The sequence below is a fragment of the Vicugna pacos genome, chromosome 20 (assembly GCF_048564905.1).
Source record: "Vicugna pacos chromosome 20, VicPac4, whole genome shotgun sequence".
NCBI classification, from domain to species: Eukaryota; Metazoa; Chordata; class Mammalia; order Artiodactyla; family Camelidae; genus Vicugna; species Vicugna pacos.
Window position 1 is genome coordinate 12,421,065 of NC_133006.1, and position 27,336 is coordinate 12,448,400.

At 43.2% G+C, this 27,336-nt stretch overlaps 1 protein-coding gene and 1 long non-coding RNA gene across 9 annotated transcripts in view; one reads left to right on the forward strand and one right to left on the reverse strand.

Moving 5' to 3' along the window:
- Positions 1 to 26,340, forward strand: part of PLA2G7 (phospholipase A2 group VII) — a 28,469-nt gene extending 2,129 nt beyond the window's left edge. Inside the window, exons 1-13 of one of the 8 annotated variants that reach the window (XM_072944860.1) lie at positions 12,032 to 12,430; positions 13,921 to 13,958; positions 14,671 to 14,792; positions 15,306 to 15,450; positions 17,007 to 17,100; positions 17,877 to 17,999; positions 19,241 to 19,309; positions 19,858 to 19,984; positions 20,832 to 20,945; positions 22,038 to 22,129; positions 23,340 to 23,510; positions 25,464 to 25,612; positions 26,063 to 26,340. In XM_072944860.1, the coding sequence (XP_072800961.1) occupies positions 12,246 to 12,430; positions 13,921 to 13,958; positions 14,671 to 14,792; positions 15,306 to 15,450; positions 17,007 to 17,100; positions 17,877 to 17,999; positions 19,241 to 19,309; positions 19,858 to 19,984; positions 20,832 to 20,945; positions 22,038 to 22,129; positions 23,340 to 23,510; positions 25,464 to 25,612; positions 26,063 to 26,193 (1,560 nt within the window). In that variant the 5' untranslated portion in view covers positions 12,032 to 12,245 and the 3' untranslated portion in view covers positions 26,194 to 26,340. Of the gene's footprint in view, positions 1 to 9,432; positions 9,576 to 11,877; positions 11,979 to 12,031; positions 12,431 to 13,920; positions 13,959 to 14,670; positions 14,793 to 15,305; positions 15,451 to 17,006; positions 17,101 to 17,876; positions 18,000 to 19,240; positions 19,310 to 19,857; positions 19,985 to 20,831; positions 20,946 to 22,037; positions 22,130 to 23,339; positions 23,511 to 25,463; positions 25,613 to 26,062 lie in introns of those variants that run through there. The other 7 variants (XM_072944862.1, XM_072944861.1, XM_072944867.1 and 4 more) reach the window with 7 other exon arrangements.
- Positions 2,980 to 11,657, reverse strand: LOC140687679 (uncharacterized). The gene is made up of 2 exons (XR_012062110.1): positions 11,200 to 11,657; positions 2,980 to 3,188 (listed from the first exon to the last, which is right to left on the reverse strand). It is a non-coding gene; the product is annotated as an uncharacterized lncRNA (long non-coding RNA).
- Positions 26,341 to 27,336: the final 996 nt, after the last annotated feature.

Here is a 27,336-nt window from a genome sequence, read left to right on the forward strand (position 1 = left end):
ATTTCCGTAAAAGTGAAGCACTGGATAGAAAGTAGTGAGTGAAGAGAAATTAATGGGGAATATGTAGCTCTAAAATCGTCTTGTTCTAGAATTTCCAGAATTCTGAGAAAGCTCTGTCGTTTGAAGCGACAGTTGTTGGGTTCTGACTGCCTTTGTCTATCTAAAGTCAGGCACCTGGTCTGGGCCCTCATTGTCACTTTGCTCCATTTTGCTGGAGTGATTCATAACACACTGATAGATACAGTCTAACATATATAGGCTTATAGTTCAACAAAATAAACTTAGCAATCGGAGAGAGAAAAGTCTACTATACAAACAGATACCCATTGAATTAAGTGGGCTGGTGGATTCCTAGTGCAAGCTTAGTTTATCCCTTCATTGACTTTGGGACATCCTTACTGAGCACCTGCGGTGCCAAGCACCACGTCCACAGCAGAGAGCAGGGCAGATGCGGTCTCTGTTCACAGAGTTCACATTCTAGAACTGACGGACGAACGGGGTAAATTCAGAAAGTACTAGATGTTTTGAAGAAAGGAAACAGAGTGTTGTGGTAGAGTATTGTTGATGGAGTGTGTGTGTGTGTGTGTGTGTATGTCAAGCTGGGGAGGGATGTTGGCTTCTTGGATTGGGTTTTGAGGAGAGACTTTTCTGAGACATGGCTTTGGGACGAGCCCCTGGAAGATGAGCATTTGGTTCTGGTGGACGGAACCACAGGCACATAGTGCTGGGGCCAAGCTCAAAGTGTCCCAGGCACAGCTGGAGGGCAGCATGTCTGGAGGAGGGGAGGAAGGAGGGAGGCAGAGGGATGAGGTTGAGGGGCAGGGATCCAGGTCATTCAGAGCCTTGGAGGCTGGGGTAAGCAGTCTGGACTTCAAGTGCAGTGGGTGGCTTAGAGCAGAGGCGTGATGTGATAGATTTACACTTTTTTCAGGGCTTACTCTGGTGCTCTCTGGAGGATGGATTTTATAGGAGAAGAGGACAGGAGGGGAAAATAGCTCCAGGTTTATTTATTATGTTGACCTAGGGGAGGATGGGTGCAGTCGGTGGACAGAAGCTGTGGGTTTTTTTTTTTTAATATGTATTTATTGAGGTATAGTCAGTTTATAACATTGTGTCAATTTCTGGTGCACAGCACAGTACTTCAGTCATATAGGAACATACATATGTTCATTTTCGTATTCTTTTTAATCATACGTTACTACAAGATACTGAATATAGTTCCCTGTGCTATACAGTATAAACTTATTGTTTATCTATTTTATATATAGTAGTTAGTATCTGTAAATCTCGAACTTCCAGTTTATCCCTTCCCACCCTCTTCCCATCCTGGTAACTATAAGTTTGTTTTCTATGTCTGTGAGTCTGTTTCTGTTTTGTAAATGTTTGTCTTTTTTTTTTTTTTTTTAGATTCCACATATGAGTGATATCATATGGTATTTTCCTTTCTCTTTCTGGCTTACTTCACTTGGAATGACTTTCTCCAAGTCCATCCATGTTGCTGCAAATGGCATTATTTTATTCTTTTTTTTCTGGCTGTCTAGTATTGCATTGTATAAATATACCCAACTTCTTTATCCAGTCATTTGTTGATGGACACTTAGGTTGTTTCCAGAAGCTGTGTTTTTAATGTTTCTCAAATTTCCTTCTACATCATGGAGATGACCTTGCTACATCTGGCCCACTTGTCTTATAAAAACAAGCTAAATGAATATGCTCTTAAAAGTAATGTGAGGTTTTATTACTGTTGTTATTTATTAATATTCTGCTACTTTCAATTCCCTGTACTTCATTTTCAAAGATTTTATGACAATTCCTATGTCTATTTCTTTATTCTTTTCAATACATATAATTTATTATATACATAAAAAATATTTTGCTCTGCTCAGAGTTTTGGAAAACCTTAACCAAGAGTTACCAATAAAACGCACCCTCGTAGAATGCAGGGAAATGAATACTAATGCAATAGCTGACGTGCTTTTGAAACTTGAAAGTGATCAGATAAAATTCAAAGGAGAAGCTGGAAACTGAAAAAAAGAATTTTTTTTTTTAAGTTAGCAGATTTGCCTTTGTTCTGGGTGTGGGGGTGCAGACATCCAGGAGTGCAAAGATCTGTTGATAGTTGAAAGTTTACATGTGGCAGCAGAATTTCCGGAGAGGGCTGTGAACCAGAGTTGAATAGGATTGTTTCCCTTAGTGAAGCAATCTCTCTCAGAGGAAACCTGAACTTTCCCTAGTTGATGACTGACTAAATTTTAGAGGGCCAGGCGAGAATTTCAAAGTTGTTTACCACCTGGGGTAGGCCTGACCTTCTCAGTGGCGGGACAACCAACTGCCACAGTGAGGCAACCCTGTTTCTCTTTCCTGCTTCATTTTGACATGCAACTTACTAGAAAGAGATGCATCTGCTTAGAAAAAAACAGAGGTCCTTCTTCCTTCACATCGTGTACAGTGAAGATACAGATCTTAGTGACTGAATGGTCCCCTGGTTCTCTTCCCCTGCTGGACCCCATTAATTATTTGTTGGTTGGTGTGTCTGAATTTCAGCTTGAAGTGGCCAGGCTGGCGGTTCAAATTGCAGACAAGATGTGACAGTGGTTAGGGCATCTTTAAGGGAGAGGTTAGTTTCTCCTGGAGGCCACAGATCTATTCTGTTTGACTTATGTAATGTTTGGAAATGTTGAATGAGCTGCCCTCCTTTACAAGTCAGTATATTTTACATACAAATATAGTGTCCCAGCTTTGGGAAAAAAATGAACTTCTGGTAACGTGAAACTCTCATTCCTGCATGGCAGCCATCAGCTGGAGTAGGGTTGGACCCTTTCCGACGGTCCTATCTGCCACAGTCCCCAAGTCTGCGTTCTCTGTTACACAGGTCCTGCTGGGCTCATGTAAGTTACCTGGCTGGTAATGTTAGCGGATGGGGAAGCCCCCTAAAAACCCGTCTTCTGGCCATGAGAGAATTCACAGTGGAGACAGAGGGCAGAGTGAAAGCCGCTTTATTGCTCAAAAAAAAAAAAAAAGGAAAAGAGGGAAAGACAGTTGAGTGAGGGAGGGGTAAGCCCAGGTGTGTTGACCCGAGTAACTCCCCCTTCTGGGGTCCTTTTTTCTGTCTTGTTTGGTGCTTCTTGTCCTCTTTCCATTGGCTGCTCTTTTCCTGCATGCTTTCCAGTTCTGCTCTGTGGAACAGTCTGCAAAAACACAATCAGGTAACTAAGGACCTTCAGACAGTGTGATCAAGCTAGCGAGACCCTTAAACAGTGTGGTTACGTATATTAAATCGAGTCAGGGCTTTGTGTTTCCACAAAGCAGCCTTTTCCATTCCCCAAGCAAAAGTATTTCCTAAGGCCAACTCTACGTTAATTTTAAACAGATTCATTTTAAACCTTCAGAGAAGTCTCTAGACAAAAGGTCCCAGGTTCAGTTTCCTAGCTCCTCACCTCCTTCAGTAACCTGATAGAATTCTGATCTCAGAACCCAGGTTTAAGGTTATCTAGTCAGGCCTGCCCGTTCCACATGCACCCCGCTTCAGTGCAGGAATCCCTTCTTCAATATCCTTGATGGTGGTCCACAGACCTGGGCTTAAACTGCTCCTCTGATAGAGAGAATATGGTACTGTTGAAGAGCTCCAGCTAGCTGACTTCTTCTGTCTGGGTCCACATAGAACACGCCCCCTTTCCTTCGAACTGGAGCTGTCATGTGCCATCTGGTTTTCCCTAGAACAAACATCCCTTGTTCCTTCAGCAGCTCCTCATGTGACTTGTTGCCTTGTTCCCCCATCAGTCTGGTTATTATTGGGTTCTTGTCCCTCTGAATAAACTTTCATTTGGCAAAGTCCTTAAAGCCCCACCAGTTCATTCAGACGGGGTTTAATTGGCGTAGGACGTCCCAGGATGCTTCCAGTATGGGCAGCAAACTACCCAGGGACCTTAGATAACTTAACCATTTATGACCTTCAAGCCAAATAGGGCCCCAAACATTTGGACATTTGCCGACTGGAGCCAGATGAGTTCCCATGTTCAAAATGTGAATAGAACCAAGTCATTTTATTTTACTTGTAGCTGTTGGGTTCTTGTGCTTATAAATACGTGCAAAATTAAATTGCTTCCTCAATAGGGAACTGCTTCTTATTTTGCTCTTTTGCCCATATCTCTTTTCTTAGGTTGTGAAATGATCACACAAGAGTTGAACCTACTGTGCCCAAGATAAGAGGCTTTAGACAGGTTTGCAGAAGTCGCTTAAGGGTTACACATTTGAGATCATGTCCATTGTAAGTTTTGATTCCATTAGCTAATGTGCTAGAAAGAAAATAACATTATTAGAATAGATATTATCTTTTCTCTTTCCTAGTTTCAATATTAGCAAGTATGAAGTAGGATTTTTTTTTGCTTTTTGCTGATGCTTTTAAACGGAATCATATATCTTCTCTAAAGGTGGAACCAAACTTGAAGATGTTGAGTTGAGTTTCAGGCTTTACTATTTAAAAAATTGTTGATTTTTTTTTACAGTAAATATTCTCATTGATTTCAAGTATTGGGAAAGAGAAAAGCAGAAAGAGGAATTTAAAAATTACCTTTAGTTTCTAACCCTGTGAAACTCTCTGAAGGAGATAAACTTTGTAAACATTTCTATTTCTTTTTTTTTTTTCATATACACACTCATTGTCACATTTTTTTCTCTGTGAGTTATCATAACATTTTGTGTATATTTCCCTGTGCTATACAGTGTCATCTTGTTTATCCATTCTACAATTTTGAAATCCCAGTCTATCCCTTAACATTTCTATTTCTTTTAATTTTGTTTCTTCTTATTTTTGTTGTTGTCGTCCCCTTCCCCCACTTCTTTTTTTCTTTTATGTATCTGGGACCATAGATAATTCTCTTAGTCCTCTACATAACATTTTACTTAATATTAAACAAATGCTTTTCATGGTCATCCAATATACATCTTTCTTAAATATCTTCTGTCAATTATTTCTTATTAGTAAAGTAATACATTTTGTTGTAAAAAATGTGAAACACATTGGGGAAAAAACACTTGTAATTCCACCACCCTTATTATATTATTTAATAATCTTTTTAGTATGAATTTTTACCTGGTAATTTTATATTCTTTTTTTCAATTAAAATTGTATGGTAAACAGTTTCCTAGGCCATAAAGAATGATTTTGTAAATATCATATTAAGAACTCAACTAAAATCTCATTAATGATATTCTCTCATGGTTTGACATCTGTAGGGTTTCCACATGTGTTGGCTCTTGTGGAGTTGGAATAAACACTATAGGGCATTCCATTTTTAGGGTTTTACCTCCCTGTGTTGTGTATAAGATTTTGCATGTCTGCTGATCTCAGAAATGTGCTGAGAAAGTCAGAGGATATGGACAATTTAAGGCTTGCCAATTTGCTGTCCAAAAATCAGGATACCTCTTTATACGCCCACTAGAATTGCTGACTTTGCTTTGGGAAGCTTAGCAGTGTTTAAGAATAGGCAAGTCCCGAGTTTCTAGCTTTTTGTTTACTAGTTATTGCTCCATCTGTCTAGTTACATCTTTCTCAAAAAAAAATGTTTGCCTTGGCTGGTGGTGGAGGTAATGGATTTTCAGACATTATGGTTATGGAGACTTCTGTATCAAGGGTTTTAGTCTTGTCACATTGGATTCTCTAGTTCTAATTGCCCAAAGTCAATATTAGATTTTTCAGGGTCCTGGTTCTTTCATGTAAATCCATTTCTAGCCAAGTCACATCCCATGGTTGAAGAAGGCACTTTTCCGTGGAAAGAGAACTGTGAGAAATAAAAGACTTCCTATGAATTATTCCTCTGTGTTCAGATTTGGGAGCCTCATGGTCATCCTCTCAGAAATCTTAATAACCATCAGAGGATCAAAGAAGCCAGTGTCCTTGGAAGCCAGTGACTTACAGCTGATTATAGTAGTTCTTTGTTCAGAAAAGCAAGGAGGAATGTTTTCCTTTCAGCAACGTGGGAAACATTTGGTCCTCTTTACCTAAAATGCATAATGCGGCCATAGAAGATTGGTGGCTGCTTGTAATAAAATCACATAAGAGAACAGCTCATTTAAGAAACAAAGTTAGGGAAATGGATCAGAAACTAGTACATAGAACTATGAGAAATTTCAAAAGATGAAGGATACTGGACTTTTTTTTCGGAAACAGCTTCATTCTATTTGGGGGAAAAAAGAACAAGAAAATGTTAAAGAGTAAATGAAAATGTTTAAATGTCAGAAGGCAACATGTGAATTAAATGCAAGCGGCCGTGTGGAGCGGTGTGGTTTACAAGTGCTTGGGGGGCACTGGGGGAGGCTGATGCTGCCCTTGACTGAGCCGGGACCCCCGACTCAGGAGGGAGGAGGCCAGAGAGAGCGGGGAGGGTGGGCTTTGTCCGGAACTGACCCGAAGGCAGAGGGGCTTCAGCAGGGGCATCATCCCTGCCACTCTGGGTGCTCCTGGAAGAGCTGCCCCTCAACTGTAAGGAACAGGAAGGCGGGGTGAAGGAGGGGGTGTTCATTTAAAGAGAGAAGCCTTTCACCGAATGGAGAGAAGGGAGCTAAGGAGTAAAGAAGGGGCTGCCATAAATTCACAAGGACAGCCCGACTGCAGCCATGGGTGTAGCTGTGCTAGTGCGCAGGTGGGGGCTCCAGACCCCTCTCCTTTACATCCCCTGCTGCCCCCCAAACACGCACCTCTGCACACATGCACGGGTCACTGGACCAAGGACCCACACAGACCCCGTTCTGCCGTGCCCAAGTCATTCCTGGGTTAATTCAGCAGACGTTCATTGCATGTCTGGTAAGCAAGAGGCCCTCACGCGGGTGCAGCGGGAAATACATAGCCCTGCCTGCGGGACACAGGTCCACACTCGGGTGTATTGCGTGCAAGCGTCTCTCACTCACTGTTGTCTGAAGCTTGGCCACCAGAGCCAGAGGGCGCGGGGGTAGCCAGAGTGGATCACTGCCCGATGGGATCTGATTTGGGGAACATTGAAAGTCCCTCTTTTTCTCCAAAACATCTCTCCCCACTAGCATGATTCTTTCCTTTAGGGTAACTTTTGGGGAACTTTGAGAAGGAGCCTGCAGGAGAAAGGGCTGTAACTTGGAAGTTGATGAGGGAAAACTCCTGAACACCCCAGGACCTCTTAGCAGCTTGTTAGGTTAGGAGCTGTCACCTGGAGAAGCCAAGGTCAAGAGCTGAGGGTGTGGGACATTTGGTAATTATGGAGAGGCAGGCCAGGATGGTGAACCACAGGGGATGATGCCCCAGCATTACCAGATCACTAATAACCTGAAAAGGACAGGAAGGGCAGTGAACACAAAGTTCCCTAAAAAATGTGCGAGAAATGCTAATTATAGTGCTCAGGGAAATGAGACCCCTAATGAAACCCATAAGATTGGATCAGCAGAACCACCTGGGGACAAAGGACATGGGGAACACGAGTGACATCAACCTGCAAAGGAAAAGACTTCCTGTTGTCTCAGGGTCTTGCCGGACTCCTTAGCTTTATTTAGTTAACAATTATTGAGCAACTACTTCCCTGCTGCCAATGCAGGAGGCTAGGAATGCAAAATGCGTATGTTAATGTTTCGTTTAGCTACGGGCAGATCCACTGTTTTCCTCCATCTGGAGACACCACACATGGCTTCTAAGTTTGCTCCATGGGGGAAAAGGAAGGGCTGGAGATTTAAGTGTCCTAGACCAGCTTCCATTCAAATGCCCATTTATCAGCAATCAGTCCCATGGCCCCCTCCTGCCACGAGGGAGGCCAGGGAATTCCGGGAAGCACATAGATATTCAGAAGCATGAATTTCTGTGCCATGAGCCTACATCTTCCTGCAGAATAACTATGCCAACTAGTTAGCACCCCACGAGAATCAGTGGGACCAACACCCACATGGATCGTTAAATGTGGCTCAGATCGTGCTAGTAACCAATGTATGAGAAACTACTGGAATTCATAATTTATTCACTCAGCAGGTGTCTATCTGTGCCTGCTGTGTATCAAGGACACTGTTCTAGGTCCTGGAAATACAGCAGGGGAGAAAAAAAACAGTCCACATTTGTTACACTCACAGAACTGACTTTCTGGTGGAGGAAGATAAAAAAAATTACCAAATAATTAGCAAGTAATCCAGAGCATATTCTTTGGCCATAAATATTATAGAGAAAAATAAAACACATGGGAGAAATAGGGCATGTGTTGGTGTGGAGAGAGGGTAGGGCTGTAATTTTAAATTGATCAGAGAAAGCCTCAATTAGGTGAGGGTAACATGGAAGTGAAAACCTAGGGGTGAGGGAGCCAGTCATCTGGGTATCTTGGCAAAGAGTCTTCCCGGAAGAGGGACGCAGGTGCAGATCCCAAGGTGGGGCAGGGCGTGCCTGGTATGTTTGGTGAGTGACAGGGAAGACGTGGGTGTGTGGTGAAGGCGCAAGACGGGCAGGGACGGCATGAGGAGTCTGCTGAGTGCAGACGGTGTAGAGCCCTCTGTGTTACCTTAAGGTCTGTGGCTTCTGCTCTATGTGATATGAAGCCACCTGGGGGATCCCAGCAGGGGAGTGCCAGGGTCACTCTGGCTGTTGTGTTGGGATTAGACCATAGAGGCGAGGGGAGAAGCAGGGAGACCAGTTAGAGGTTATTCTGATTCAAGAGAGAGAGAAATGATGATGGCTTGGACCATTTCCATCACCCCCAAAAGCTGAGGGGGGAAAATTTTAAAGGGGAAGAAGTGATGCACAAATACAAGATAGTTTTTGCCAGTCACTTGCTACCGTAGGGCCTCATTGTAATGTCATTTATTATTACCACGAGTCTGGTTTTATTCAGACATTTTAGCCAGACATTTATTCCACACCAACTGCGCACCAAGCCCCCTATAGGGCCCTGGGGACGGCAAGTAAGATCTGACTTCTACCTTTGGGAAGCTCTCAGTGTGGCAGGATTATAGATCACGGAAAATATAACATCACCAGCACCAAAAACAATGCCAGCTGCGGCAACATGATTATTTTATAAATACGTTGGGAACATTAGCCAAAACGTATTGAGTGTTTACTTTGTGTTAGACATGTGCCTGTGGGTGCTATTATGACTATGATATGCAATTGTTGTAATTATTCTATTTTGATGGTCTCCCTTGTAACCAAACTAGACTGGTACAAAGTTTGTGTAACCTTATATAACAGCTTAAAAATGTTATTTCTGTGCTCTGCAGCCCAGCGTTACCAAGGACTCTGACACCCTAGTGCTGGTCAAAAACCCATTCCAGAAAATGCATGCACCACTTTTTCCAAAATCTCTTCTCCCCTTAATAACATACAAAATCATGTTACTAGTACCTTCATCTCCCTGGTTTGCCAGCCTACATAAGTCTTCTTTATTGCATGTCTTTTTTTTTTTTTTTTCCTTTTAATAACCTGCCTTGAAGAAAGTTAAGCTGAAACGTCTGCTCGGCTTCCAAGATGCTGCCGCCCAAATCGCATGCGCTTCTCTGCCTCTGCAGCTGCCTGGCACTGGTTCATCCTTTTGACTGGCAAGACCTAAATCCCATTGCCCAGATTAAATTATCAGGTAAGAGGCAGATTTGTTCCAGGGCTTGAGCTACTGTTGCCAGCCTCCAGGTGGTCCCAGGGAAGTTGCATGCGTGGGCTTCTAAGAAGATGGCAGTGGAGGGCCTCACTCTCTCCTCTTCCTACGAAAACTAGAGCAGTGCCTTCTTCTCCAATGTCAGGACCGCAGGATGGCCCAGGAGGAGGCATTTTCAGACAAGCTGGAAACTCAGGTCCCAGTCACTGAGGAGAAGGTCCTCATCACCCCTTCTCTGCCTCACGGCCCTAACCCCCTCCTGCCCAATACAGTAACACACCTCACTTGGAGTGCCCCCAGAAGCAACCCCAAAACCCACCCCCACAAAGGTGAGGAAGAGGCAAGTGTATCGATCAGCAGGTGTCGTCCCGTTTGGTGGTGGGAGAGGATGACAACTGAGAATCTGGGATCTAGAGAGAGTCAACCTGTCTGTCTACTGACAGGGAGAAGCAGAGACCAGTAGGCACTGGGAGCTCCAGATGAGAATAGATGTGAATCACTTGCTTTTATTTACCTCGTGGTGGGAGGCAAGGAAAGGAGGAAGGCTTAGACAGGCCCAGGAGTGTTGGCCAGAGTAGGACAGCCATCTCCAGAGGGGGGCATCTGCCATCACCTAGAAGGACCTTGATTTCAAAACGATTACGTCTGGGGCTTCGTGACCTCCTGCTAATGCCAGAGGGTTGTGATGCATGAACGCCTCTATCTGGTCCCCTCAGGGGAGCAGGGCAGGGTGGCCTCTGAAAGGTGCCCTGTTGTCTGTACCCACAGACTCACACACCTGAGTAGATAAGGCTGCTCTGAACCTCGTTGTTCAGGCTGGATGGGTGACTCCTTACTGTGACATTTCCAAAAGATATTTCATAACTCAGTGCCTTATAAATTTTGCCCTGCTTCATAGTTGAGAAAATGAATGCATCAGTGTCGGGGGAAATAAATGAAGAGGAACTTTATCTTATATTCACATCTGCCTAGCAGGTGGCATCATATCTCACAGGTCCATTCATGTAACAACTCTTATCAGGAAGCTGAGGTATGAGTAACACAATGGTGACTAAGACAAAGGGCTTACATTCAAGGAGCTGACAGCCTGATTAAATTCATTTTCCCATTACCTTTTCCATCAATTGGGAACAGGTAATATCTTACATGATGAGCAAATTCTCACCGAGGAGACATTTATATCACTTTCTATTGGTACAGGGTGGGAATTTCAAAACATGTTCTATGTCCCCTTGTGTCTGAAAATCATTGGAAACCTATTGTGGGACAGACAGAAACTGCAAGACACTGCGTTATTCATCTCTTGATATCCAAAAATAAATGCATAAATATTTTTTAAATTAGAAATAGTTTTTCAATAAAAGATGAAAATAATAGATGATTATTTGTATTATTCTTACTAAATGGAGCCATAGAAAATACGGTTATGCAGGTAAAATGTTTATAAGCAAGGCTAGAGATATCCCGTTTGCCAATGGAGGACGTAAAGCCATATAAAAAATGTAATTTTCCTGGCATGTGTACAGTCCATCTCCAACCCCAGGAAGGGTTATCAGACTATCTGATAAATGAATGTCACCAAAAATGTATAATAAGATTAATAACATACCTTAGGTTCTAACGCTCCAATTAAAATAACGCTGGATTAAAGTAGGAAGTGACATAAATTTATAAGTTCTGAACCACAAAACTAAGTCCTCTAGAGAGTGGCCATTCCACCTGGCACGTCTCCTCCCTGCCTCTTCCTTTGTGGTGAGTCCTGACAGATGGTTTGAGGACAGGAAATCCAGAACCATAACCAGATTAGCTGCAGGCTGGTGAACCTTTTCTGCAGCTGCCCTGGCACTAACCAGCCACAGGGACCTGGAGACCTATAACCCCAACCTGGGTCAGCGCCAAGTTTCCCGAGACCATCTCAGGGGTCAGGTGTCTTGGGATGGGCAGACCTGCGGCCTCCCCTTGACCCGGGCTCCTGATTGCTGACGGATGCTTTTTGGCAGAGCAAGTTTTAGAAGACCAGGGCACTCCTTGGGTGATGAGACAAGGTTCCAAGGGCCCAGGTGGAACTGAGATCTCACAAGGGGAGCCTTGTGCACCTTGGAACCTTCCCAAGGCTCTAGAACTGAACTCCCAGCTCCAGAGGTGGCGCCTCCGAGGCGGCTGCGAGTTCTCCGGGGCCCCTCAGCAAGTCAGCGAGCCCGGCCATGGCTGCCCGTGGGCGGGGCCGCCGCAGGGCACGGGCTGCTCCTCCCCGAAGGCCTACCCTGCCGCCCTCTGGGCTCGACGTCTGCCCATTACCTCACGAAGGACCGCTCAGTAGACAGTCTTAAATGGGAGTAAAAAAGCCTTTTGTAATTCTAAATAGACCCTAAAATGTTAGCCTTACAGGTAAAGCTTTCTGAAGAGTTGTTTCTGAGGAAATGCCTTGGGTTTTGGATCTACCCAGAGCAAAATGGCATGGCCTCGTTTAGATCTGCTACAACCCCTTTTAGGGCTTGAGTTTGGGTAGCCAGAGCCAACTAACTCTAGGGAAGGGGCGAACACTACCAGCGGTCTGCCTGTTCCGTGTTCTGTGTGGGCTGCTTGGCTTATATTATCACTTTATCCTTACAAGTATCCTGGGGGCTGGCCAAGTGCTTTACCCCCACTTCGCCAATGAGGATCAGAGAGGGGAGTACATTGCCTAGGCCAGAGCGTCCTAGCTTGTCAGATGGACAGCTGGAATCCAAAATGGGATCACCTGGCTCTAATACCAGGGTCCATTCATCTCAGCCACTGTCTTCCTCGGAACTAGCCCCTGTCACTTGGCCAGGAATTGCTGTAACCGTGTGTCAGACCAGGTGGGCTGGTACCTTAGCCCAGTACTTCTTACACTTGGATAGGCATGGCTTTTCTGATTCAGTGGAATCCAGGTGAGGCCTAAGAGCCTCCTTTCCAAACTCCCAGGTGATGCCAGTGATGCTGGTCCATGGACCAACTTTGAGTAGCAAGGCCTTATGTATGGAAATGCTCATCCCTGGCGGGGGCTTCACACAAGTCATCCACGTGGAGGATGTAATGGGCGTCTTCTCATGACTCAAAACCTTTCTGAGTGATGCCCTATGGTATTGATGTGGGTACCACACCTAACATCGTTCTCAGGGTCTACATGGTAGAGGCAGAGTGTGGTGGGAAGCACGGGGGACTCCATCTGGCAAAGTCATCACCTCTCACAGTCCAGTGGAGGGAAAAGAGCAGGCGGGCTGAATCGGGAAGAGCCAAAGTCTAGATACACTGACATGTGGTCTCACCATCCTGAGAGCATCCTGGACTTGACTAGGGGTTAGGAAGGAGGAGAACAGGTGAAACTTCGGGTGTGTTGAAGGGATTTGGCACCAAAGAGAGAAGACCTCTCAAGTGTGGGCAGGTGAAAAAATATATGCCACCAAGCATTTGGCAGAAACAAAAGAGACCCAGCGACAGCGAACAACTTGGTTCAGCTCTTTTCATAAATATTTATTGGGCACCGATTATGTGCCAGATGCTAGGATCTGAGGATACAGAGATGTGGATACAGCTCTTATGAAACAGCCTTGTGTGAGGGACAGAGTGTGTAAACACATAATTTTAATATGATAAGAATGATAAAAATATATACAGGGAATTGATTTTTTTTTTTTTTTTAGAATTTAGGCTTTTAAAAAAAATTGAAGTATAGTTGATTTACAATGTTGTTTTAGTTTCGGGTGTACAGCAAAGTGATTCAGTTATATGCACATACATATGTTTTTCAGATTCTTTTCCATTATAAGTTAGTACCAGATACTGATTATACTTCCTCCAGGGAATTGATTTAATACTGAGGATGAAATGATTAAGTCTAGGGGATCAAGGAAGGCTTCTGAGAAGGCCTGACATCCAATCAAGATGTTAAAGGCTGAACAGGAGTTTGCCCTGGGGATTTTAAACACGGGGAATAGCCTTTACTAAGGTGCAGAGGCATCGGAAAAGCCCAGTGTGTCACTGGGGAGCGCTGAACACATGGAAGGGAGATAAAGAGGAAGAGTAGGAGGCGGTGGACCTCCCGGTCATGGAGGGTCTCTTACAGTGCCCGGGAATTTGGGGTTCAGCTTGTGTACCTGGGAACCTCTATGAGTTTCAACCCCAGAACACTGGAAAGATAAGCCACACCATGCTGGAAGACATGTGTAGATTTACATACAGCCTCCAAAACCCCCTTCCAGAAAGATTCCAATATATTCTCTTGTCAAGAAAAAAACACCGGGTGAGAGGAAGGCACAGAAGGATTTTAAGAATTGCCTGCTGAGATTTGTCCTTTAAATCACTGCAGGAGCTGTGTGAAAGACGCATTTGAAGGATGCGTTCAAGGTGAAGAGGACACCCAGGAGAGATGGCAATTGTCTGGTTAGGAGACAGTGAAGGTGTAAATGAGACAGTTGAGCTAGAGGGTTAGGAACATATCGGAGAGAGAATTCTAAGCTAAAAACAAACATTGGAAACTGAAACTTGGATGGCGGGGGTTGGGGAGAAAGAGTTAGGAAAGTAGCATGATTTGCAGGTTTCTGTCTTGGGCGACCCAAGTTAGGGAGTTCTGGGGCTGTGGGCTGTGTGGTTGGGGAATGAAGGAGGGGAGTTAGGAGATGGTCCTTTAGTTTCATTTTGGACCATGGGCTTTGCCGTTCCTTATGGGAAGGATGTCAGATGGAGATATCCAAGGGGAAGTGGCAAGCCCAAATCTGAAATATAAGATCAAGTTCACGTTTAGGCAAAACCGATTTGGGAGGTGGTTTTTCATATGCTCTGGATCAGAGTAGAAGCTAAGGGCAAGGCTGTAAGCATTAGGAGGTGATGATCCTTAGCATCTTGGGTGAAGTTCTACGTCTACATCCACCTTTCCCCCACACGGCCCTTTGCACGCAGCAGGCCCTCAATGATTGTGTGTGTGTTTTATTCGTTAGTGAAGAAATGAAGGAGGCCAGAGACATGATGGGAAGACACTTGATTCCCTTGGAGTTTCTTTGCATAATAAGATCTGGAGTATAATGGATGACAAGTGAGGGACTATTGACCTGTTTTCCAGCCTGGGTCAATAAAATACAAGGTCTGATGGCTGCTGCAAGCTTTGGCCGAACGAAAATCCCCAGAGGAAATGGATCTTATGCCGTTGGTTGTACAGACTTGATGTTTGATTACACAGATAAGGTAATGCTTTGATTCGTACCACTTTTCCTTATATTCTAATATTGACTGTGGCTGTGGCCCACTAGAAGGTTTTGAAACTTGACCTTGCTCTCCCCCTGAGAGGAACTCATTTTGCCTTTTGGGAACCTTTAAAAAAATTTTTTTTGTGGGATAACTAGGTTATTTATTTTTTAATGTAGGTACTGGGGATTGAACCCAGGACTTCGTGCATGCTGGGCACGTGCTCTACCACTGAGCTACACCCTCCCCGCTGGGAGCCTTTTGCTAGTTAAATCATTCCTGGTTTGTTGCTGTCATCAGATTAACTTCTGTATAAACTCTCTTTCCCCCCTACCCCTTCTCTAACAACAGAAACCAGGCTGCTCATACTCATTCACTCAGAAAACATATTGTTCTTTTTCTCTTCATTTTGACTATATTTGGGTCCCTACTAATTAGATATGCAAAATAGCTGTTGGATTAGGTTTGAGAAGCCACTTGACTAAAAGTAACCTTAATTTCTTTCCTCTACAGGGCACCTTCTTGCGTTTGTATTACCCATCCCAAGGTGACAATCGCTCTGACACCCTTTGGATCCCAAACAAAGAATATTTTTGGGGTCTCAGTAAATTTCTTGGAACACACTGGATGATGGGCAAAATTTTGAGCTTTTTCTTTGGTAAGATTTCTGTTGCTCTAGAATCTAAGAAAAATACTGGGAAACAGCAAGCGTGGCAGGCAGTTAAAGACCCAGGTAGATGGTCTCCAGTCTAAACGTCTCCTAAGAAGACACACTTGTTTCTTAAAAGGCCAGGTAACTATCTGAGAATCGATGGTTCTCATTTTGTCCATCCTGAATGTGATGGGGTAGGTGGAGGGAGTGGAAGCATCAGACTTTCAGACCGGCTCTAACATCTCTCTGTGGCTGGTCTTACTTTTCCTTCTCACATACTCGGGGAGGGTGGCAACAATATGGTGAACTAGCACCTGGGCTGGCGTGACCACCACCTGTGTACATGCTCTGTGCTAAGGTGCTTTCCACAGTCAGGAAAAAGGGAAGGAAAGCTGAAGCCATCATGACTGTCCAGATCCAAAACAAAGGAGTGAAAGCTGTTTCTTACTCATTATAAACAGGGATCTCAGTCTCCTTCCCATCGCCCACCCCCAGGGGCCAACCTTTCTCCCTAGGACCATCTGATGAGCTTTCATCACTTCATTTGTCTGCATTTCACTGATGCTCATTTGTTCTTCCTTATCTGTCTGACCAGACACTACTGTGGGGCTGGTGTTAACTATGTCTTCGAATTCTCCCTCAAAACTGCCTGTAACCTTCGGCATTCATTTTAAACATCTCCTTGGAATTTTCTTAAGAACCACTTTATGATAGAAATGATGAAAACCCTGTAAGTACACACCGTTATGGTGCTGAGTAATACCTAAGTCACTTCCCCAGCTGTCATCACATTCACTTCCGATGAGCACACCTCCATTTGCCGATGAGAAAGCGAAACACAAATGATGGATGGTAATGATGACAATGACAAGTGGGAAGTGAAGGAAAAGACAGTATCTTCCATTCTTGAGCCCTTTACTAGGTAACTGGATAGGTACCCTTTACACATATTCGTATTTAAATATATTTCTCACAAAACCCCTATGAGGTCAATATCATTTCCTTCATTTTACAGAAGAGGAGTCTGAAGGTCAGAGAGTTCTCTGAACTTGCCCAAGGTCAGAAGCAAGTGAGTGTTAGAGCTGCGTCCAAAGCTACATCTGAGTGTGAAGTCAAAGGTCTTTCCACCTTTCTCTTGACCACGGTCAGGTTAGAATGAGAGGAGTCTCTGATTCAGAGGTTCTGGGTCTCAGTGAAATTAATGTTCCTGAGGTTTACTGGTAGTTTGGTTCAGATTTCCTTTGAAGTTTTGCCAAAATCTGGTATCGGTGATAAGTACCAGCCTTCCTGAATACACCTCTAAGTAGGAAAATGTCCCACCTCAATTTCAGACCTGGCGGTGAGAACTGATAATGGATGACCCTGTGGTCTTAGGAAAAACGCATGGTTCAGGCCCTTGGTTGGTGGATCTCTAGCAGAAGACTTTGTAATGAGTTTACTCTTAATGCACAAACACATAAATTTCATGGGTCAGGATTTTACACTGTGGAGATGCACATTAAATTAACCAGCAACATTCAAGTCAGAGAAAGCACTCATTATAATCTCCCGCTGCTGTCTAGGTTCAATGACAACTCCTGCAGCCTGGAATTCCCCTCTGAGGACTGGTGAAAAATACCCACTAATCATTTTTTCACATGGTCTTGGAGCCTTCAGGTAAAGTTTCACAGGTTAAACAATTTTAGCCTCTAGGGATCAAGGACTGAATACATGTTTTTGTCCCCAAAGAGGGATAGCAGATTTTGGAGTGTCAGGCTGGCCCCTGTCCTGGAGGAGTTGGTGTGCCTCAAGAATTAGCTGCGATCTGTTACTGATTATCAAGCTATTATTTATTGATCAGTCCTAGCCCTGTCTTTTCCTGCTTCTGGCTCTTGGAGGCCAGCTTTACCATGGAGGAGAGAGCATGTTGCATTTTTGGCTGTGTATGTACACTCTCAAAACAGTCCACTGTGTTAGTTCAGGTCCTCTGAGAAATAGACATCATGATTGGATTAGCCGTGAAAGCCATTGATTGAGAGAAAGGCCTGTGAAGGGTGGAAGGGAAGGAACAGAGAAGATGGGAAAAGACTTCAGACCGTGATGCGGCCGGACACCTGGGAAGGAGATGGAAAACAGAGAAGGGCTGGGTGTGAAGAGCCTCAGACGGCAACATGTTCTAAGAAAGACTAGGCCAGGCTGACGGAGGGAGTGCTCGACCCAGAGCTGCCCATCAAAGGAGTCCTGCGTCTCACAGGAAAGGGTCTGTGTTAAACCCACACCGTGTCCAGTCACTGGGACCAGCCCATCCGGAAGCATAGCTTTCACTCGAACATGGTGGTGGACCCGCAGGGGCAGGAGCTGGCTGGGGTCTTTGTCAGCTCTGGTCTCTGTGCTGTGATGTCTGAGGGGCCCGCTCTTGCGGCCATCACACCCTGTCCACTCTCTCCCTGCAGCTTCTCAACTGCCCCCACCCCACCGTCTTCCACCTCAGAGGATCGTAAGACTTTCAGAACAGAAATGGTGGCTTTTAGCTGGAAGGAAGTCGGGGAGCATCTGCAAAAAGAAATCATCTCCAGGTCTTCAGCTGTGGTCCAGCTGGTTACCTGATTTTTACCAGATCAGCGCTTGGCATCTTAGGGGCTGAGGGCCAAAGCCAGCCTGCTGCCTGTTTCTGTAAACAAGGTTTTATTGGAACAGAGCCACACTGACTCATTTTCCACATTGTCTCTGCTACTTTTGTGCTGAGCTGAGTAGTTCTGACAAATAACGTATGGACGGTGGAGCTGGAAGTAATTACTCTCTGGCCTTTTATAGAAACGCTTCGCTGATCCCAGTACCAGGCTCTTTTCCCTTCCTGAGCTGGTCCTGCATCATCCAGGGTAGATGACGTAGTTCCCACCTGTCTCCTTTTATTCTCTGTGGGCATTTCCTATTGAACACATGATGGGAGAAGAGACTGAGCAGAATGGAGACGTGGAGGGGTTATAAACATAGTTGCTTATCGGCACATGACTGTTAACTGTCTCACCCTGTCCCGCCACTTACATAACGACTAACGTGTGTTTAGTATTTACCTTATTTTAGAAATGGGTATAAGCACCGAAAATGTGTCAACTTACTTCATCCTTACAGTAATCACCCCAGGGACCAATCTATTATAGAGTCACCCTTCTGCAGATAAAGAACCGAGGCAGAGGAAAGCTAAGTGGCTTATCCAAGGCAGACAACTGATACGTCGGGCACCCAGGATCCAAACACCTGCAGTGGTCAGAGTGCAGGTCCTGTTCTTAAGCATCACACAGAACTGCCTTCCTGCAGTCTACCTTATCTTATCCAAACCTCGCAACTATTCTAAAAGAAAGGCTTTATGATCCCCATTTTACAGGTGAGGACAGAAATTGAGTAATGTAATCACCTCAAGTCACTTTGCTGGCAAGTGGCAGAGCCAAGATTAAAATCCAGAACTCTCAAAGGCAATATTTATAACCACTGCACTGGAGTTTCTCAACCTTGGTACCACTGACATCTTGGACTGGATAACTTCACGTTGTGGGAGGCAGTCCTGTGCACTGTAGGGTGTTTAGCAGCATCCCCCTACCCACCAGATGCTAGTAGCACCCTCCCCAACTCATGATCATGAAAATACCTCCAGACGTGGTCAAATCCCCACCGAGGGGTAATGTCAGCCCTCTTTGGGAACCACAGCTCTCTGCTTTGCCCCAGGGCACCACCTCAGGGGTGTAACAGCCTCAATCCTCCCAGGTCTATTAGTGGACCTCGACTGACAGATGATTGCTTTCCTCTTTTTGTTTTGAAGGACTATTTATTCTGCTGTTGGCATTGACCTGGCATCCTACGGGTTTATAGTCGCTGCTGTAGAACACAGGTATGTCTTCTGCTATGTGGCTGAGTCCTGTTTTTCATAGAAGTTTGTGGAAAATGTTGGTAGGATTGTCAACGATGGTTACATGATGAGAAAAAAAAGGAGACTGAGTTAGGTTGTTAAGTATTTAAAAAAACAGCTAACGTTTCTGGAGTGTTTACTGAGTGCCGTCTGTTCATACACCATCTCTTCTCATCTTCATCACAACCCTTGAAGATGGTCACCATTATCATTGTTTCAAGGAGGCAGAAAATGAGGCTAAGGAAGGGCAAGTAACTTGCACGAAGCCACACAGAGAGTAAATGGCAGTGCTGGGATTTGATTCCAGGAGTGGGATTTCAACACCACAGCCTCCCAGTATTGTGAGGATGGAGTGGATTGTTACAGGTGACAATGTCTTTTCTTAGAACTCCCTTGGGCCTCTTTGATTAAAAAAAATGTGGACTAGAAGAAGAAAGGGAAGTCAGAAAGATTCAAGGATGGGGACAAGGAACACGGGTGAGATGGAGAGAAAGAGCAAGTATAAGTGACGGATTCTGTTTGCATCGTAGAGACGAATCTGCATCTGCGACTTACTACTTCAGGGACCAAACTGCTGCAGAAACAGGGAACAAGACTTGGCTCTATATCAGAACCCTAAAACAAGGGGACGAGGAGTTTCCTCTACGAAATGGGCAGGTGGGTTGCAGCAAGAGGAGAGGTGGCGCCATGCCACCTGCCTGCACCACGAGGCCACCTCTCCGCACCACGATGCCATTTGTTAATTCCATTTTACATATGGTGGACTGTGCCCCTAGGCCCCCTTACTTCCCGTGCCCAGGAGGTCTGTCAAGATTCTCAGAATAATAAAATCCCCTTAATGAAATATCTAGATCATAGTAAAAACAAAGACCAACATCAAAATCCTAGAAGATGACAGTGAATATTCAGAATTCTTTTGCATTAGAACTAAAGACTTCTTTTCAAAGAGGTGGTATGGAATAGTATTAAGAATCCAGGCCTTAGAATCCAGCTCTACATTTGAATTCTGGTGCCAACACTTTGCAGTGGGATAGTCTTGGACAAATTACTTACTCTTTTTCTTTTGCTTCCATGTTTCATTTGTTACAAAATAATAATAACAGTATCTTTCTCCCAGGGCTTTAAGGAAGATTAAATGAAATAAAGCACATTGTTTTCCACCTCTGTGCTGAGTTACATAGTGGGTGCTTTTGACATAGGTTATTGCATTTAATGATACCCACATTTCACTGAGGTAGGCATTATTATACAATGAATGGAAGCTCAGAGAGCTTAAGTAGATCATCAGAGGTCACACAGTGGGTAGGCAACAGAGCCAGGATTTGGACTAAGCTCTAACTACTTGCAAAGCTGGTGCCCAGGTCATTATGCTAGGTTGGGTTCTAATCACTGATCGCAAAGTCCTTTCCCAAACATTTTCCCCATCTGCAACCTCTTAACACAAACTCAAGTAAGTGTTACAACTTTTTACTGTGTCATTTCCTTCTTTGAATCATCACATTAGGTGCGGCAAAGAGCAAAGGAGTGTTCTCAAGCTCTCGATTGGATTCTGGACCTTGATCAGGGAAAGCCAGCGAAGAATGTGTTAGATTTAGAGTTTGGTGTGGAACAGCTGAAGGTGAGTTTTAAAAAAAAGCCATTTTCCCCCGGCCTGTACTTCTTAATTGTTCTTTATTGTCTGTTTCACTGCTATAATACAAGGTACAACATTCTAAAGGGCTGCAAAAAATTTAAAAAAATTTTTTTAAAGTACCAGAATGTGTTCGAGCAGTGAGGCATGCATTAGGTTGAACTACATAAGAAATTGCCGACAGCCAGCTTTGACCTACAAAAATGGCCTTTTTCATATGGTTCAACTTAACATCGCTGGTGGAAGTATTGTGCTTTCTTGGGTGGCTCCTGCATGTTTTTGAGCTTGATCTTGAAACACTGGTCCAAAGTTTTGGACAGAATGTTGGGAGGAGGGTGGAAGGGTATCAGAACCGACAGCATGAAAAAAGACTCAAAAGTGTGTGTGGAGGATGGGGTACAGGGGAGAGGAAGAACTAAGGTGATGGTCTGTTCTCCAGACTCACGGAAGCAGTTGCACCCCTCAACTAGCCACTCTCCTGTGTCTATGCCTTTGTACGTGTGGTCCCCTTGACCTGACACCCCGTTCCCGTGACTCAGTCCTGCTTAATCTGGCATCACCTCCCCCATGAAGCTTTTTGGGGCCCGCTACCCATCCTAGACTGGGCTCGCTGTCATGTGTGCTTCTTGGCACCAGTGCCTCCATCTGCATCATGTGTCTGAACGTCCTTCTTCCCTAATAGACTGTGAGCTCATGGAAAATGAACTACAGGGCCTGGCACAGAGCAGGCGCTCAATAAATAAATCAGGGGATGAACAAATTAATACATGTGGAGTAGGGAAGAGGGAGAAATCAGCAGGGATGTCGATGCTTCAAGGGTGGGTGATGAGGAAGACCACCAAGTTCACTTCTGAACTGTTATGAACATCTGTGTGTGTGTGCACATATATGTTTGTATACATTTGTATGTGTGTATATTTAAATGTGTGTATGTGTACATGTGAGTGTATACATTTCTAAAGAAAATCAAAGTACTTAACCATGCTGTGAAATAATAATTTTATGATTCATAAAATCATTGCCAATTCTTTGAACAACCTGTAAGATAGTGATGAATTTACATCGTGTTTTTTCACATAGGACACTATCGATAAGGATAAAATAGCAGTTATGGGACATTCTTTTGGTGGAGCCACGGTTGTTCAAACTCTGAGTGAAGACCAGAGATTCAGGTAAGAGAATGAGGCTGAGCAAGAGGACTCTGAGTTATCGGAAGTGGCGGCGGTGGTGGTGGGGTGATCACACACGTGAGAGAGAATTTATCACATTCTTAGTGAGGGAGAGGTCTTTTGGAGTTTACACGTCTGTTCTTTTGCCTCCATAAAGTCCTCTATATGAATTGTCCTAAATAGAAACCATCTGCTCTTGCTACTGAGAACTCTTCCCATCCCTATCTGTTTCTTCTCCTTATTTTTTAACCTGCCTACGGGCTTAACATTTTCATTTGGAAGTTTATGTCTACATATATATTTTATCTGTGATATGATTGTAAAATAAGATTGTCGTCTTACACTATTTCTTGACTTTCCAGATAGCCAGGGAATTGTTAAGTAATTTTTTTTTTCATTTTTAAGATGGAGCCTGGGCTAAAATTACATAGTTATTTGGGTGGAAGTCTGGACCCTAGTCTTCTAAGTTGAAGAAAAATTTTCTTTCTTGAACCACTTCCTCCCAGACTGATGAGGTCAAGTCGAGCCAACCACATAGAATGTGGGTGGGATCATTCGTGAAACTTCATCTCACGTTTCTTAAAATCTGTTTCAGCATAAGGGGATTTTCTTCTTTCATTCTTTTAGCACATAGAATGGAGTATCTGAAAGGCCAAGAAACATAGGATAAATTGCTTTTAAAAAGAAAGTTGGTTACATTGTCAAAGGATCTGCTCCATATGCTTTTTCTACAACCCCCAGACACTCTTCCAGGTGAAACACCTCTAAACATAAAGAAATGGGTCCAATTATTACCCTGAAAAAGGTGTAATGAACACACGACAGTGGCCAGAAGGACTAGAAACACAGGGGCAATAGTGCATGTACGGTATTTTTTCCGAAGCCCCACAATTTTGAAGAATTAATTATTTAAATATTTACCTTGAAAGATAAAAAATGAATAATAAAGATTTATAAATATTATGTTTTTCCAAAGGTTGCAATTCTTAAATGCCTCCTAAAGAAAATGACTATATAATTCCAAGTTTGCTACCTTATAAAGCTAATCACATCCCCTTCTCACACTGAAGTATGATACCTCTGCAGTGCCATGAGATAACCCATAGTGAACTGCTGTGGTGTGTGTCTATGAATTGCAGCATTATTAGAAATTCCTGTATGCGGGCCAGAGTGTAACCAGCCTTCTTTGATCACTGTCGACCAACATCTGCAGGTGTGGTATTGCCCTGGATGCCTGGATGCTTCCAGTGGGTGAGGAAGTTTGTTCCAGGATTCCTCAGCCCCTCTTTTTTATCAACTCGGAACGGTTCCAATATCCTTCTAATATCAAAAAAATGAAAAAATGCTACTTGCCTGATAGAGAAAGAAAAATGATTACAATCAGGTAAGTATTATTAGTAAGTGACATTGCATCATCTGAAACAGAAGCTTGGTTAAACGATCAACAGATATCATTTGGTAAATTACAGAATTCTTCAATTTGTTATTTAGGCTTTGAATAAGGGAGAGTATTAGATAATCTCAGTTTCCAAGTGCGTTTGCAGTTTTTAAAAAAATTGAACTATAGTCAATTTACAATGTTGTGTTAATTTCTGGTGTACAGCATAGTGATTCATTTGTATATATGTATTTCTTTTCTTTTTTTTTATTATAGGCCATTACAAGGTATTGAGTATAGTTCCCTGTGCTATAAAGTAGGACCTTGCTGTTTATCTGTTTTATACATAGCAGGTAGTGTCTACAAATCCTGAACTCCCAATTTATCCCTCCCCACCTCTTTTCCCCCAATAACCGTATTTGTTTTCTGTGTCTGTGAGTCTGTCTCTGTTTTGTAAATAAGTTTATTTGGGTCCTTTTTTTTCAAGATTCCACAAGGAAGTCATATCATATGATATTTTTCTTTCTCTTTCTTAGACTGACTTAATGATGGAATACTTCCCTCTGCCCTAGTCCTAAAAACATGTAGGCTCGCTTTTATATTTAGATAAAAGTAGGGTGTATACTGATGCAAATTTTAATTACCAGCAATACAGCACATATATTAACACTACTCAAAAGGTTTCATTTTAAAAAGAGTAACTTTTTAAAGTAGATGGACCTGGCGATTGCCATATGAAGCTCTCTCGTGACCCTGCTTCTGGATATCTTCTTTATGCTGTGACTCTCGAGTTTGGGTGGGAACATGGGGAAGAGTGAACGGGAGTCGGGGGCTCTGTTTTGAGTAGAGAGAACTAAAAGAATGATGCTTTGCTTATAAGCAGCAGCGAAGTGAGCAGGAAGACATGTACTGGGTGGGGCTGGAGAGCTGTGTTTTCACCTTGGAATTTCTGGGTAGAGATGTCTGGCCACAAACTGGAGAAGTATAGAATTTGTGTATTACCGATGAAACCTTTGGAGGAGATGAGATCGCAGAGGGAGAAGAGAATTGGTCTAAGAATAGAAATCTCGAGGATGTGAAGAGCAGAGTAGTTGGGGAAGGACGGGGAGGTGGGATGGCAAGGAAACAGAAGAAAAAATGCGAGAGAACCAAATGCCCCAGGGGTCGTAGAAAATGAACACTAAATAATGGCCATTCTATTTGATGCTAGTCTATTGGTGAATTTAAAGTTCAGCAATAAGGGATATTTATAAGGTGCTTAATGGTTTATTTTATTTTTTAAAAACAATCTAATGCATTTGAAATTATACCAAGAATGATAGATTCTATAGAAAAGCAACTGGAATCACTGTATACAAAACATGAACTAAAGGTTGGCATACCACAGGTGAACAATATGGGTTTAATAATAACAGTAATTATAATCATTAATATTTATTGCATGTTTCCTATGAGTCAGACCTTATGCTACAATTTTGTAAGCTGGTGCTTACAGTTTAAGTAATACAAGGCAAAGTTTTGTTTGTCTGTTTTTTGATGTATTTAATCCAAGGCTTAAATGCAAAGTGTTTTGGCTAACAGCACATAGATATAAGTTAAGTGTGATGGAAAGGAAGCAGAATTCTGGCTGAGTTTATAGCCCCTTCAACACAAAACACATTCCATCTTCTCAAATTGGAAGTAATCTAGTCCTCTAAAAAGCTGGCATCGTCTCTTCTAAAACTAAGACGCCGAGTAAGACAGGAATCTTTGCATTATTTATTTAGAGGGGAAGATGAATATATACTGTAGGACCCCTCAATGAGCAGCCTGTGACCCGCAAGTACATCTCAGGAGAACAGTTCTATAAGCTTTGTTTCCTTGGTTTTTGGGAAATAGGCCAACCAGGCCAGCATCTGCACCCTAACTACAGAAATAACTCTGTCAAAGTGATTTGCAAATGTCTCCTTTCTCTTTCAGGGGTTCAGTCCATCAGAATTTTGCTGACTTCACTTTTGCCACGGGCAAAATCATTGGATGCATGTTCACACTAAAAGGAGACATAGATTCAAATGTAGCTATTGGTCTCAGCAACAAAGCTTCGTTAGCATTCTTGCAAAAGCACTTAGGTAAGAAACTCATATTCTTTAGGTAAGAACTAGTATTCATAAACCAGATGATGCTGAGGACAAAACTGTCTGTCTTAACTCAGCATTAGTCCCATTTTAACTGTTTCCAGTTGGTTTACAACTGAACGTAGCAGTACATCAGTTTGAAAACAAAAACTTGAGACATTTAATTTTGCTTACTCTACATCATAGGCAGCAAGCCTGTGTGCTAAAGCTGATCGTCTCCCTGTGGAGACTGGGGTGGACTTCCATGCTGACGTTAAACACAGCACAGTGTCCCAGTCCCATCTTTCATTCAGATGTGGCTGCCACCTGGCAGCTCAAGGCACACCTCGTCCCGAGTCAGGAAGCAGTCTGTGTAATTTGTGAGGCGAGGGTGCCACCTAGAGGCACTCAGCTGTTTAACGCTCTCGAAAGCTTACTATGTTTATTAACATTTATATTTTACAGGACTTCAGAAAGATTTTAATCAGTGGGATTCTTTCATTGAAGGGGAAGATGCTAATCTTATTCCTGGGACCAACATTGACACAACCAACCAACATGCCACTCTGCAGAACTCTACAGGAACAGAGAAATAGGATTTAGATTAAAAGAGCTTTTAAAAAGTCTGATTTAAAAACTGTCTAAAAGAGCGTGTGTGTGTGTGATTATAATGTATTTTCTCAAATAACTCGTATTTCAAAATGTAGGTTATACCACAATAGTGATTAAAGCTTGGATTGAGATTTTTTTCTCCTTTAAATGTAAAGAAAGGTTACATATAAAAATCATACCAGCCTAAATTCTAATTTTACTAAAATGATCATTTTTTGGTGTCAAAATCAACAACTGATTTTACGAGACTTTAATGAGCAAGTATATTATTAAAACAGGCACAATGCCACCGAAGATGTGTTACAGTGACCTAACACTCCCTAAAAAAATACTAAAAATAGATTTTCTTGCCTCTTTTTTCTACGGTGAGTAGAATTGAGTTTTAGCAACACGGTGTGCTAGGTAGGTTTACCAGCACTTCCCTTTGACCTTTGGTCGTGGTGAGAAAAATTAGACCAAGCGGGTAATAAAGCCATTGCTCTCCTGTGGGACTGGGGGTCCTGTACAATGTCTGCATGGGGAGTGACAGATGAGAATATTGGTGATAAGGCAAAGGCAGCAGGTGAAAGCAAGTTGGCATTTTTTTTCTTTTGCATTTTCTTTAGTGGCTTTTCTCTGATGCACTCTGTTTACTAAAGAGAGGTGTGTACACAGGACCAGGATTCCAGCCACCACATGTTACTGACTCACTCAGAGCTGCGGAGGATAAGCAGCTTTCAGACATAATTTTAACTGCTTCATTTCCCATTCGTTTTATTTCATGGATGATTTTAATTTTATGTGTAGTCGTGCGGGTAGGGGAACACAGTAAGCAGACGTAAAAAGGTAGCTTAATGATTTCTGTACTTAGGCATCTGAGAGTCGTGGAAAATATGTTGTTTCCCCAGGGGTATAAAAATGTATGCCACTCATCAGTTAAGTATTCTGGTCTAAGTGTGGTCTTGTTCCTATGAATTCTCCACAGTTAAAGTTTAATGGCAGCCTGTGTGAATGAGGATAATTAGTACTTAGAAGCAAGCCTGGTTGACTCTTAACTATTCCATCCCTACCCCTTTTGCCCTGTTTACAAGTAATTGTGTTTCCTGGTGTGGCACTCAGACCTATCTTAAAGTTTTAATGTGCAAAAT